The sequence below is a fragment of the Macrosteles quadrilineatus genome, unplaced genomic scaffold (genome assembly GCF_028750875.1).
Source record: "Macrosteles quadrilineatus isolate MER2022 unplaced genomic scaffold, UCM_ALF_1.0 Scaffold_2__2_contigs__length_208266976, whole genome shotgun sequence".
In the NCBI taxonomy this organism is placed as follows: Eukaryota; Metazoa; Arthropoda; class Insecta; order Hemiptera; family Cicadellidae; genus Macrosteles; species Macrosteles quadrilineatus.
In genome coordinates this window covers 34,185,282-34,199,817 of record NW_026542595.1, presented here as the reverse complement: position 1 = coordinate 34,199,817, position 14,536 = coordinate 34,185,282, and the positions used below count along the sequence as shown (strand labels likewise).

General features: G+C 34.5%; 2 protein-coding genes across 3 annotated transcripts in view; one reads left to right on the top strand and one right to left on the bottom strand.

The window, feature by feature from the left end:
• The window catches only part of LOC128984060 (ovochymase-1-like), a 43,520-nt gene extending 38,566 nt beyond the window's left edge, over window positions 1–4,954 (top strand). The window contains exon 12 of the mRNA XM_054403343.1: window positions 4,166–4,954. Within this exon, the coding sequence (XP_054259318.1) occupies window positions 4,166–4,330 (165 nt within the window). The 3' untranslated portion in view covers window positions 4,331–4,954. The remainder of the gene's footprint in view (window positions 1–4,165) is intronic.
• A 1,844-nt stretch (window positions 4,955–6,798) lies between these two features.
• The window catches only part of LOC128983914 (ubiquitin carboxyl-terminal hydrolase 8-like), an 85,519-nt gene continuing 77,781 nt past the window's right edge, over window positions 6,799–14,536 (bottom strand). For both annotated transcript variants that reach the window (XM_054403177.1, XM_054403176.1), the window contains 4 exons: window positions 14,020–14,153; window positions 10,181–10,294; window positions 9,295–9,390; window positions 6,799–8,796 (listed from right to left, as the gene is read on the bottom strand). In XM_054403177.1, the coding sequence (XP_054259152.1) occupies window positions 8,676–8,796; window positions 9,295–9,390; window positions 10,181–10,294; window positions 14,020–14,153 (465 nt within the window). In that variant the 3' untranslated portion in view covers window positions 6,799–8,675. The remainder of the gene's footprint in view (window positions 8,797–9,294; window positions 9,391–10,180; window positions 10,295–14,019; window positions 14,154–14,536) is intronic.

The window sequence follows — 14,536 nt, the reverse complement described above, 5'->3', positions numbered from 1 at the left end:
GATCGTGAAATTTAAAACATATTACTGAAGGAGGTTATTTTCTGATTACTAGTGGTAAAAATGCAATTAAATGTTGATAAAAAGCCTGCCACAGGTTGATTAATGAATTAATAATTTTTACCTACGACCGTTTTTTAAAGCAGCCATTTCAGTCCAGTTCTTAGAATTGAAAAGTTTCACTTTACAAGCTGTTTACTTTCATATCCGCATAGTTTCATTTCATATCCGCATAGTTTTCTCATATCCACACAGGTAACGGACCAATGAGGTTCAAGTATTGAGAGAAAAGAATTAAAATTGTAATGCTTCGAACGTCAACTAATCAGCTGATCAGCTGATCAGTTGACCAATTCAATTGTTGATCCGACTTGTTCATGTTGATACTCGCGTATTCTTAATTAAGTTGGTGGAAGTCCAAAAATAAATGAAATATTTGCCGAATTGTACCTGATACAATATTATTTATGGTAAGAATGCTGCTAGCAATGTAATATTTAACAAAGTTTAACAAACACGTAATTACAGGAAATCAGCTGATTATACAACAAGTCGTTGCATCACTTTCAGTGGCAATGACAATACACGAAAACATAACCTCTCTAAAAAGTTATCATTAGTGATTGTTAGTAATTAAATCCAGATTGATAGTAATTAAAAAACGGTCGTAGGTAAAGTAGTGTACGCAACTCGCGTTAATAGTCTTTACGACACTCGTAGAAGTTTTTAAGGCACTCGCCAAGGCTCGTGCCTTAAATTTTCTACTCGTGTCGTAAAGACTCACTTAACGCAATCGTTGAGTAAACTACTATTTCACTATCAATTACCTAAAAGTAATACGAAATAGCATAATCCCTACGTCGTAGACACTACCCGGAGTTTTACATTGGCTAAAAAGTCTAGTTGTTTACACAAATAATTAATCGTAAAAAATAAAACATAAACATATTTTTTTATTGGTTCTGGTTGTCAATGCTGGTTGTGAAATAACGGAGAATAATGTAAACAATAAAATTGGATATTTCGGGATAGGGAAGGCATTTTTACCTCAGGGTTCTTTTGGTTTTACGAATTTATTTTAATTAAATTAGAGTTTAGTATGAACATTGCTTAAAATTATATATTTTTTGGTTATTTTTACGTTTCATACATTAAAGAAGCCAAAACAAGTCTTTATCTCAATTTCTGTCTTGTCTGTCAAGACCCAGAAGGCATTTTACGTGGCCTTCTTCTCAAAAACTAGAGCATCCATTGTGATTCGATTTAAATAGTCTTTTTGGATTCGGTGGATTGACACGAGTAACTTAAGCCATTAAAATATGGCCTCACTACTTTTGAATTAAAATAAATTTGGTTCAAACCCCCAATTTTTTGCATTTTTGTCAAGTTTAGGCTACTCCTAATGTTTACCAGTAATTAATGAAATACTAATAATTTGTTTGGAGAATACGACATCAATGAAATAACGAACAGCTGTGAAAGATGAAAATCTGGATAAAGATGATTTTTTCTAGCTGTCACTGGAAATTTGTTATTACATTTTGTTTACAAATACTGCAACCATTTCCGATCATGATTTGTAATAAAATCCAAAATCAAGTAAGATTAAAAACGTTGTGACTCACGTAAATAAACGGATCAAATAAATCGTAAGTGCAATAATATGTAACTAGTGTACATGTTGCTCGAATTCGAGCAATGCAAAGTATTAAGGGAGTTATTTCAAAATGAATAACAATGAATATTTACAATGAGTTTAAATGAGTCAACTCAAAGATTACCGGTGTGTAACTAAAACCATGTTTATCTTCGTTATTGATAAACCTAAAGCATTCCGGCCGGTTTTCTCCCTCTCAAAATGTCTCGCTGTATAGGCAACACAGGTTATTGATAGAGGGCCAATTGAGAACGAAAAGTCGTTTTGGGGTAGTGTTCCATCTCTTGTTTACAGTTGCAGACGATCTATTCAGGTTTTCAACCTGACTTAAAAATGGAACTGATTAGTAATCTGCTCACATTTCACCTTTATAACTGTTACTGTATAGTGTGAAAGTTGGTCAACCATTGGAAGCACCTTCTAGGAATAAATCAAAGGCTTAGGGGTCAACCTTTTGAAGCCCTAATCTAAATATCCTTTTTAATTACCATTTTGCTCTGCGCAAGATCTTAAGCTTTAAAATGACACCTCAATCGTAACAATCGGCGAAGTAGGTCGGGTGAAAAAAGGACTGTTACAGCTTATTGAATTAGGAAGATAGACAATGTTAAACAAGACAATGACATATCGCATGCTTAATACTGGATATTACAAGACAATGCTTAACCGAAGAGCCGTTGATTTCCGGGGGTAGATGTCTGGGGGTAGATATCCGGGGGTAGATGTCTGGGGGTAGATGTCCGGGGGTAGATATCTGGGGGTAGAAATCAGAAATCAGAAATCAGAAATCAGAAATCTTTATTCACCATTGATCATATTACATGAAATAGGCTTCGTCATACAATATAGGCTAAATCTATCATAATACTAAGGAAAATAAAATCTACACATATAACAATCATAAACCTATATAGGCCCAAATACTACTGACAATAACAACCAACAATAGATGTCCGGGGGTAGATTTCTGGGGGTAGATTTCCGGGGGTAGATGTCCGGGGGTAGATGTCCGGGGGTAGATATCCGGGGGTAGATATCCGGGGGTGGATTTCTGGGGGTAGATGTCCGGGGGTAGATTTCCGTGCTATGGCAAATCACTTTATAATCAAACAATTACATGTTGATTATTTAATAATATATTGGGGGTAAATTTCCAGTCGCGGGCTGTTTCTCGACCGTGTATAGGCCCCGCCCCTCGTGACGTCAAAATGACGTAGGTGTTTTTTCATGGGGGTAAATATCCGGGGGTAGAAATCCGCTACCCCTTCAAACCTCTATTTTACTTTATGATATTTACAGTGTTCTCAAAGTTTACGTCTAAAGAGTCGTTTTACAGCATATATGTAGCTATATAATAATAATAATTAGGGTAATTTTGCAAAATACGTCAAATAAATGTTACTAGGGGACCATAGCAGCTGCTGCACTTCACCTCCGTCGTAATTTGTACTTAACCATTCCCTATGCTGTGCATCATTCCTAAATACTCTCCTTTGTAGTTTCACCTAACACGATACACTTTAACACTGCATTAGCATTCTAGCCAATAAACAAACAAATACGCAATGTTTACGTCAGCTGGTATACAGTATTTAAAACAGCTTATTGAAACACTGTAGCAGTTACAGTTTGGCCGCTTAGAAAACGACCTGCGCGCTAATGCTAAACCAATGCTGGAGAAGGTCGCTTTCTAAGCGGCCGAACTATAGCAGTAAGTACTCCTTTAGAAAATGACTGGATCTTTGGCGGCCTGTGGGGCAAAGCAGAGGTAGTTTTTGACTCTTCTGATATTTTCCCCACCGTCCTTGGACCTTAAGCTTTAAAATGAATTCCCAACAGCCATGATACCTTTTTCGTAGCTCGAGATATTTTGTGGGGACCGATTTGCTTATGGAATTAAATAAAAAAATATAAACTTGTGCTATAAAAAATTAAATAATGCTATAAAAAATATCCTTATGTAAACTTCGATACATGACAAATGGTTAAATTATTAAGTGAAATCATAGAAGAGTTTGGCAAGAGTTGAAAAATACAAAAGAAATATTTTATTATACTACACCTACAGATAAATAAACCCCATAATCAACCAGTGGTTATGGGACAAATTGATTTAACTGTTCGAAGTAAACTTTATAATATAGCTTACTTCTTGATCCATGCCTAATTAATAATTACATATCAGGGATGTATGGGGCTGTACTTTAAATTTGGGAAGGTAGAAGATATTTTTTCCTTCCTGATTTTCAGGACAGGATTTTTTCACGTGTGACAAGGGAAGCATTATTTTTCTAATGAAAACAATCGTGGAGACATCATTATTATCATACGTGATCGTAATTGCTGATAGTAAAACAAATCCTTTCTTGAGAACACCATTATCGACACTATTCATAAGGCTGTAAATGCATAAGTTGGAAAAAAAACATGCATTTTTTTTTAATAATCATGATTTTAGGTTTAAGACTACAACATTTAGTCTTTTTCTAACAATTTGTGTCAACTTTTCAGGGAGACAGTGGAGGACCTCTGACGGTGACCAATCACGAGGGAGTCAGCACAGTGATAGGACTGGTCAGTTTTGGTATCAGTGGCTGTGCTATGGTGCCTGGACTACCTGACCTCTACACTAGAGTATCTGAGTATCTTCCATGGATCAGCATCAACCTGTTGTAACTCTACGAGGGAGCCAGCACAGTGATAGGACTGGTCAGTGTTGGTATCAGTGGCTGTGCTATGGTGCCTGGACTACCTGACCTCTACACTAGAGTATCTGAGTATCTTCCATGGATCAGCATCAACCTGTTGTAACTATACGAGGGAGCCAGCACAGTGATAGGACTGGTCAGTTTTGGTATCAGTGGCTGTGCTATGGTGCCTGGACTACCTGACCTCTACACTAGAGTATCTGAGTATCTTCCATGGATCAGCATAAACCTGTTATAGCTCTACGACGGAATCAGGACAGTGATAGGACTGGTCAGTGTTGGTATCAGTGGCTGTGCAATGGTGCCTGGACTACCTTAACTCTACACTAGAGTATCTGAGTATCTTACATGGATCAGCATAAACCTAATGTAACTCGACGAGGGAGTCAGCACAGTGATAGGACTGGTCAGTGTTGGTATCAGTGGCTGCGCAATGGTGCCTGGACTACCTGACCTCTACACTAGAGTAACTGAGTGTCTACCATGGATCAGCATAAACCTGTTGTAACTCTGCGAGGGAGTCAGCACAGTGGATAGGACTGGTCAGTGTTGGTATCAGTGGATATAACAAGAATGGTCCTCTTTATAAACTTGCTATAGTGAACAAATACAGAGTTACTAAAGGTTAAACATTGACTTTTTTAAACCTAATCATTACTGTACTTTATTTCTGTAAAAACTATTTTTTCTACAGTCACCCGGCAAAGTCGGCTTCCTTGCAAAGATTACAGTACAGAGAGCCTTACTCTGGTGCACACCAGTATTCCAACCAAACAACACAAAAGAGCGTGCTTTCACTATGCACGTAATCCGTGTACGCTTGAAAATAAGTTGGCAACACTTGAAGATATTACGACTACGATCAGCTGGTGCAGTGTTTCCTACCTATTTCGTATAATGTTTGGATTTAACCTAACCTAAAAACGTGTTGTAGAGTGTGTGAAAGAACAATTATTTATTGGGTTTGCTGTAAACAGCAAAATAGCCAAAGATAATAGTAGAATAGTAAAAAGCTTTTTCAAACGCAACCATTACGTCGTAGCGAAAGTAATCACCGTCGTCCTGCCTACCTCCAAGATTATGACCTCAAACCCTAGAAGGCGAGAATGTTATCGAATTTTATATTTAGCGGAATCCCGGTCATGGAAACGCCATTATCAATCATGCGCGATCGTGGCATAATCACAAAAAAATCCCGCGGCCGCAGGGTTTCCACTGACCTGAATAACCAGGAGACTCAGGAATTATGCGTGATTTTTTATAAATCTCCTATTTATAAATCTCTTGCGGTCACAAAAACGCAATAGTCGCCATGCCAGATTGCGGAAAAATCATTAAAAAATCCCGCAGGTGCTTGGAGTTTGGACATCACCATCGTCACCCGTGGTCACGGAAACGTCATCTTCATGCGCGATCAAGGCAAATTGAAAATTCCCGCATAATTCCAGGGTTTCCCGGTTATCTAGGTAGGCCACCCTGTAGGGCTTAAAGCTGTTGTCGTTGTCCCCCGCGGTCACGGAAACGTCATCTTCATTCGCAATCATGGAACATAAAAAATTCAGGGTAAAAAACAAAATTCTCGCATAATTCCCGGTTGTCCTGGTTATCCAGGTCGGTGGACACCCTGTAGGGTTTAATGCTGTCCTCATCGTCGTCTAACACAGTCACGAAAACATCATCGTCTCCCGCGGTCACGGATACGTCACCGTCGTGTACCTCTGTCACAGAAACGCCATCGTAACAAATCCCACGGCCTTTTAGACATCATCATCGTCTCCCGCTGGAAACATCATCTTCTTACGCAATCGCGGCAAAAGGAAAATTCCCGGTTGGTGAAATATGAAATTTACGCATAATTCCCGGTTAAAAAAAATCACGCATAATTTCAGGATCTCCCGGTTATTCAGGTCAGTGGAAACCGTGAGGGAAAACCAGGTGGACCTGGAAAACCGGGAATTTTCAATTTGCCGCAATCGCGCATGAAGATGACGTTTCCGTGATGCATAATTCCGTTTTTCTACGTCCACCTGGTTTTCTCTCAGGGTTTTTACCAACCTGAATAACCGGGTAAACCAGGAATTATGCGTGATTTTTTTAAAACGGAAAAAACCATTGAATTATGCGTGAATTTTGTATTTTATCAGGAATTTTCAATTTGCCGCAATCGCGTTTGATGATAACGTTTCCGTGACCTCGGGACTATACGATGACGTTTCCGTGACTGCGGGAGACGACGACGACAGTTTTGTGGGATTCTTTGAATTAAAGATTTAATTTGATTCAGGATTACAAAATTTTGTTTTTTCACATAGCCTATTTGAGATAACACTGCTGGCAGTAACTCCTTCATATAGCATTTCTGTCATGTTATTTTGATCGAATGCCCATTTTTGTTGGAGAAATAGTCAGTTACATACAGAAAATGAATAACAAGAATAATCTTCATAAACTTTTTATTTTACTATACAGAGAAATGTAGAGTACACTAAAACATATACCGACATAACATATATTTACAGCATCTTGTCACGAAGTAATGTTAAATCAATAACAAGTCACCACTTCTTTGTTCAGTGGACATTATTGAGAGAAATTGTTTATAACATGTAAATAAAGCACAAAAGAAAAATCTAGAGCAGATTGTAGAAAAACTGCAAATTAAAAATAACAAATATTAGCCTACTAATAAGGATATATCTTTACAATAAAGGCACATTTTTAGAATTAAAAACCCAATTATATTTTTAATCTTATTTCAATAAAACAGAAATTGCATTCGTCTTCATTTTGCAAAACACATTGAGCCACAAATTCTTTTTGGATCCGGTAACCAAAAAACACAACCAATCTCTTTAATAGTAAATGTACTTATTCAATAATAAGTTATTTATAACAGTAACACTAATTGTAAACAATTAAACAACACTTAAAATAGGAAAATTAGTTAGACTTATATTTTTTGTAACACTATATATTGAACACCACTTAGTTATAATAAGTTAAGTTAAATTATTAAATGAACAAAATTAAGGTTGGTTAGCTATCCATACAAATTTATACCAACAGAGTTTAAACCAGAAGTAAATGTGATATTTTCTTTTAGTCCCACGGGCAGAGAAATTACTAACATTCCTTGAATAACTTACATTACTCAAGACTTGACAATTCAGCTGTAAAACTTGTTTTAGGGTAAAATTCTTGGGTTACTTGAAAATAATTTTCCTAAAACAGAAATATATCCAAGTCAATTTACTTGCTACACACTTGAACCCCACATATTGAATTTTCTTTTTAAATTGTAATTTTTACCCATTATAAGAAGTGTTTGTGTGTATTAATGACAATTTCAAACACTTAAATACATGTTTTAAATAAATAGTTAGACTTTGAACATGTTTTTATGGAGAGTTATGTGAAAAAGACTATTTCCTGACAAAAGTGTACTGTCACTGATTTGACATTGTTATTTTAAACCTTTATCATCTGTAGAGTAGAAGTCTTGTCCTTCTTTCTTTGTCAATGAACCCCGTTTTCAAACCTTCCAAAATGTAGTCATTGAACATAGCATATATTACCCAGGATACAATAAAGTTTGTAAAATAAATACTATCTCTATGGCTATTAAACCAGATTACTACTATTTGATGAATGCATATTAATGTATATATGATTATACATAAACTTGGTTGTTTTAACAAAAAACTTCAAAACTATTTGTTTTTATTTGATAGCAATAACAAAATAAATATGGCTTCATGAAATAACATTGTACAAAAAAGTCAAAAGTCACAAATCAATGTTAAGAAGAATATTATTTTGAATTCCAAATAAAGCTTTAGACTGCACAAGTTTTAACACCTTAAACTAAAAGTAAAGGTTTATAATCAAACAGAGTATCACTGTTGCAGAGTAACTTTGTGGTGTAAATTTTATTATTGCTATAAAATTACAAAGGAGTAAACTCAATAACTGCATATTGTTTGACATAATCATTATTTATAACAGCATTATATCAAATGGAATGGATATAATACAATATCTCATTATGAGTGTGTATACTTCAAGTATACAATACATTTGACAACCATAAAACCTCAGGTAGGACTTGGTTAACGTGGAACTTGGAAAAAAACTAATATATACAATATAACATCTTCATATATGAAAGATACATAAAGTACAACAAAATATGTAATTTGGAAGAACTGTACATTTATATATATATATATATATATAGATAATTACATTAATTGTACAGACCAAGCAGCTATACAGCCCACAGTATATCACAATAACAGGTACCTAACTCAGAATCAGTCTAATATATCCCGACTATCAAATTTAGAGCTCTCATAGAACAAGATGTAAGCAGCAGATGACTTGACGTCACTAGGAGAAATCTCATTTACATCCTGGTCGTCAAATTTGTACCACCTACAAAACCACACACATTGTATTATCAAGCTTTACAATTTTGAGTGTTAAAATTTTTAAAAGAGGACAATATATTTTGTTTGTTAATGTAAAATAAATGTAACAACATTTAAACCATTATTTGACTGCAAAACATATTTTGAACATACATAGATAGGTTTCAGTTTCAATCCTAACAAAAAAAAACACAAATTTTTACGTAGGCCTACAGTAATTTCTTATCCTTTGGAATCCTGATTGGACGAGTTGATTTTTTGAGGAATTTATAGTTTAAAAAGCTAACAACTTAAAAATAATCAAAATACTCGAGACATTTTAAAGACAGCAATGGTTTTGAAAAACTTATGAGGTTTTGCAGAGTGAAAAATTAAACTAAGTATTTTATTGCCTGGTCTCAATTTCTTAAATAAGTTAAAAATTTTAAATTTGAGAATATTTAGATTGTGTTTCATAAACAGTTTTACTTTAAAATCTGTTTAAATGCAACATTTTACTTACTTGTTTAGCATGTGGTTCTTGCAGTAGGCAGTGTAGTGCCCGCTCTCCATGCTCCCATAGTGGTTGGATACTGCATACAGGTTGTAGTTGTGAAACCTGTCATCAGTGAGGTTTGAAACGTTAACGTTTTCAGTTAAATCGTCTTTCACTAAAATTTGAATTAAATCTTGTTTTCTCCATTTTGAATATACAAAGTGATGCAATATTATTGTATATCACACAAAAATTACTACTTTTATATTAAGAAAAATACATTAACACTATTGGACTTACTATACTCATCACAATACACTAAGGTATCAAAAGTGTGTGAAAGGTAATAATTAACCTTTCTTTTATAAATACAATTTATCAAAATAAAATAATTCAAGTACAGTACTAGAGTACAATAAAAGGTAAATATCTTCAGCTCAATAGTAAATAAGTTCTTACAAGTCAGCTTTAATTTTAAGGAATGCTTTTTTTCAGTCTTCTGTTAATTTAATTTCCCTAGAAGCCAGACCAAGTGAAGCTTTTCCGTAACAAGAAGCATTGGTTTAAACAATAACCAATTCATTATAAACATCAATCATAAAAGTTAATTTTAACAAAATAACAACTATGCATTCTTCTTTTAACTTCATAAATTTTTATAGGTCCAAGATGGAAATGTATAAAACCATACAATATATTTAGTATGGATAAAGCGAAGATACATTATTGCAGATGTATGGTATTACACTAAACAAATTTGTAATACAATGCACGGTAAAGCAATGAGCTTTAGGGCTGATAGATCATTGCTAAAATATCAGTTGGTCTTGGCCAGTAACAAAGCTTCATTCAATCAATTCTACACTTACAACGCTCCATTGTATCTTATAGTACGGTATGCACAGTTTCTAACCTCAATTCACTATCAGGATGTGTGAAAGGTTTCATGTCTAGTTCACTGATGGGGAAGTCGACCATGTTCATGCGTTTTCTACACCAGCCAACTCCCACCATATCATTCATGAACCTGGGAACAACCAACAAACATGGTTAGAATGTTAAAGAACATGAAACATACCATTAGCCTTCAAACAGTACTACAACAAAAGCACACTTTATCTTATGAGAAACACTTAAGTATTTACAGAGAATCGTCAATAGAGATCTCAGACAGAATTTTAAAAACCAAGTTCAAAGTGTAAAACATTGATTACAAAATTTTGAATTTAAGAAAACATACACTAAATTGAAGCAAACATTTACAAGGTTAGCCAATAATAACTCTCAGTTAACGAAGGAAAAGTGAAACTAATAACTAATTTCAAATGTGTCACACAAATTGTTAGGCTAGAAATTGATTTTGATTATAAGGAAATCTTGACTGCTGAACAGTCATAACTGCGAGGTAAGAGAAAGTTGTGAAAGCAAAAGATTTATTATTTATGATTATTACACTACTATTGATTTTGTGTCTTACTAGTAGTTGAAATTTATTGTTTCAGTTATCATTATTCTTTACCAGCAAACTATAAAAATTAGTGATGGGTCGGTACTTCACGTCGAATGTTGGTTCTGAAACCGGTCACCGATAATGCTCGAAAATTACCGATATTGCCACAATCACGCAAGACAACGCTGACATTTCCGTGACCGTGGGAGTCAAATGCGGAAGATGATTTTACCCCGATCGCGATCTCGGACTACGACGATGACGTTACTGGGATCCCAGGAGACGAAGATGACGTCTACATGGCCACAAGAGATGTTCATTATTTTGCCGCGATTGTGGACGACGACAAACGTTTCCGTGACTGCGGGAGTTCATGATGTTGCCTACATGGCCGCGCATAATTGTTCATCATTTTCACCGAGAACCGAGAATCAACTTTGGCTAGGAACCGGTACCCATCACTAATCAAAATATTAAGTTCATATATCATAAAATTTTATAATAATATGTTGCGACTGTTGTTATTCTTTGTTATATATTTACCAATTTGTTAGGCCTACATTTAATTATATATATAGGCCATATATTTAGTTCTGTAAGGGAATTGGTCCCCAAAAAATATCTTGAGCTAGGAAAAAGGTGGCATGGCTGTTGAGGATTCATTTTAAAACTTAAGGTCCAAGGACGATGGGAAAAATATCCGTAGTGTCAAAAATACCCCTGCTCTGCACCACATGCATTCAAAGATCCAGTCATTTTCTAATGGAAGTACTGCTACAGTGTTTCTATAAGCTGTTTTAAATATACCAGCTGATGTAAACATTGCATATTTTTTTGTTTATTGATTTAAGTCAGAATAGTAATGCAATGTTGAAATGTATCGTGTTAGGAGACGACCGAGACTACGAAGGAGAGTATTTAGGAATGGTGCATAGCATATTTTTTATAGGGAATCGTTAAGTACAGTGTGAAAAAATAATATTGTTTGGGGAAGATTTTAACCAGATACTGCCTGTTTTTCTAAACAAAAAAAGGTACAAATAATATAACATAGAATGCATAGTATACAGTGTATAGTAAAAGGAGCATACCCGTACACACAACAGTAAAATCTGGAGGTAGTTTCTGTTTTTTATATTTCTTAAACTAACTAAAATGTGCATGTCAATACTAATGAAAAGGAATTTGGTGATTCACTTCGACAACTGGGAAACGGAAGCCTAACCAGTGTCAAACTATTTAGAGATCACCAATTTTATTAATTTTGTTTTATAGTACCTAACAGTAAACGGTATTTACTCAGAAACTATTACATTAATTTGTTGCCTTTAGCAGATTTTAAACTGTGGAAAGAATTTATTTATTTATTGAAAAACTAGCTGAGGTGTCCTTTGTACGGGGTTGGTATACAATGCTTATTGTAGTTGAATACTCATGCTTTGCGTTTTCAATGGGAGAGGACACGTTTTTAAGAAAATTTGGTTTACTATGATTTACTACTGTATACTATAATATATCACATTTACCATAGCCATGCTCTACCACTTTACCTAACCAATAGAAAAATGTAAAGTTCTAACAGCTTTTTTGTTGCTGCTTGCTTCAAATTAGCTGTTGTCATAAATGTTTAAAGATCTAATGGTGCTGCACCCTGTTGGTAAACCGTATAACCTTTTAATGCTATTGAATATCATAGAAACAAATTGTGTAGTTGAAACAGCTGGCAAAATTATTTCATTCCTTTTAAATATGAATACTCATAAGGTTAACATGGGAAACTCTAGAGCCGCTGGGGCGGAGCCCGAAAGGATTTTTGAGGTAAGAACATGTCTATAAGTTAATCGGGAATGTGAGCTATCATCATACCAAATTTCAACGCGATCCGACCATTAGGTAGTTAATGCGTGATTGAACTTCAAACAAACAAATAAACAAACAAACACACAAACTTTCACATTTATAATATTAGTATGATAATAACAAAAAAAGTAAACAAAAATAAGATATTCACTCAAAGGATATAGTGTATTGTACAGGGCCTGTCACATTGATAAATTTGTTCTTAGTTGGTTTAAATATTACACTAATTTGTTTTACATTTGAGATTTTTAGGGACTTCTGTCCTTACAAACCACTATTACCTATTTAATATGTTTTTTTGTTTAATTTAAAAGTTTATACTGAAGTTAAGTAATTTTAAGAAGATTCCTTGCATAGTAAAAAATATTACACATATTTGTATTACAGTTTATTTTAATATCAAAATGATTATCATCATGTAAAGTCAAATTTGGTCACTGTTTAAGATAAGTAAATCTTATTTTTGTACCGTTAAAACTTAAAAGTTCTGCCTTACTGATTGTAAGATAAGGATAGAAAATACATTAGTGTCATAAGAAATTCTGCAGACAAGCCTTTTTATACTATATGTTCTGTACCAAATTAATAAATAAATACGAAAACTGCGTTGAATAACTTCTTTACCCAAGAAAAATACCAAGGAATTTTTAAAATTTTATTTCTTACTCCTAGTGCATTAAAACTATTGTACATAAAACTATTTTGGTAAATTCTTGATATGTATTGTATTAGCCTACAACACTGTTGTTTTTAAAATATCACAGTTCATTTAAACAAATAAAATAAACAACAAAGCAGAACAAATAAAAATATTGATTGCTAGCTTCAAGTTGAGGTCACACTTCCCATGACTATCGACTGTTCCTTATATCTGTCTATTGTGCGCTAAGTCACAACAGATTTAATTAAGCTCAGGTCAGGACGGATGACGACATAACACCTAGCTGCCTGTGATTGGGTGATGAGTAACCATGACAACTTGTTGAATGTGTGAATTAAGAGAAACCCAAGAAAGATGAGAAAGAATAAGAATCATTGATGGGTTATGAATTTATTATGCTATCTAACAAAACTGTCGACGTTAAATAGTATCAGACCAGGGGTTGGACCGTTCCCTAACAAAACGATAAAAAATTCCAAGGTTGTATATAACACACGAAAATGGTACGTCATTACTATCTTTATCTCCTTTTTACAAGTGTTGTTATTATTTTAAACTCTGCTATTATTGTCTCCAATAAGATTTGTTTTCAACTATGGCAACATCAATGCTAGTTGATTATTATTATCGCCACTCCTCTGTTCTAAAACAGCATAGACTAACCTATCACAGGGTAGCCTATCACTTGGAGTAGCTTACTAAACTTAGCTTTTTTCCCAATTTTTTACTATAGCCTATTGGATTAACCAAAGTTAATCATTACAAAGCTAATGTTAATTACCTCTTGAGGTGGATGATAAGAACTGGTGGGAGCCGAGTAATGTCCAGCTTCTTTGTGGCCTTCCTCTCAGTCTTACACTTGGGGCAGACCCAGCCACTGATAGACTCTCCTTTAAGATATAGTTTCAGACACTCCTACAATGTAACAAACAAAATACATCAACAATGTGATCAATAATTGCAAGCGATGCCCAAGTCCAAGATGTTAATAGTGTAATCAGGTTTTACTGCTTTGGTTATGCATAGCCCATAAGGACTCTTGGACGCCGCCCTCCCAACAATACATAAATAAGTTACATTTTAATATTCTTTAGTTATATTAAATTAAAATTACTTAACGAGTACTTATAACAATATACAATATAAATTTATCAAATAGTTAGATAACTCAATTCAGTAATGACTTATTTTTGATCGACGCTTGCTAGGTAAGGATGGTGTGGATGGCGGCCAGACCATCCCAATCCCAGTACATTAAGTTTTATGGCAGAACAACCGAATATCGCTGAGGGTGCCAT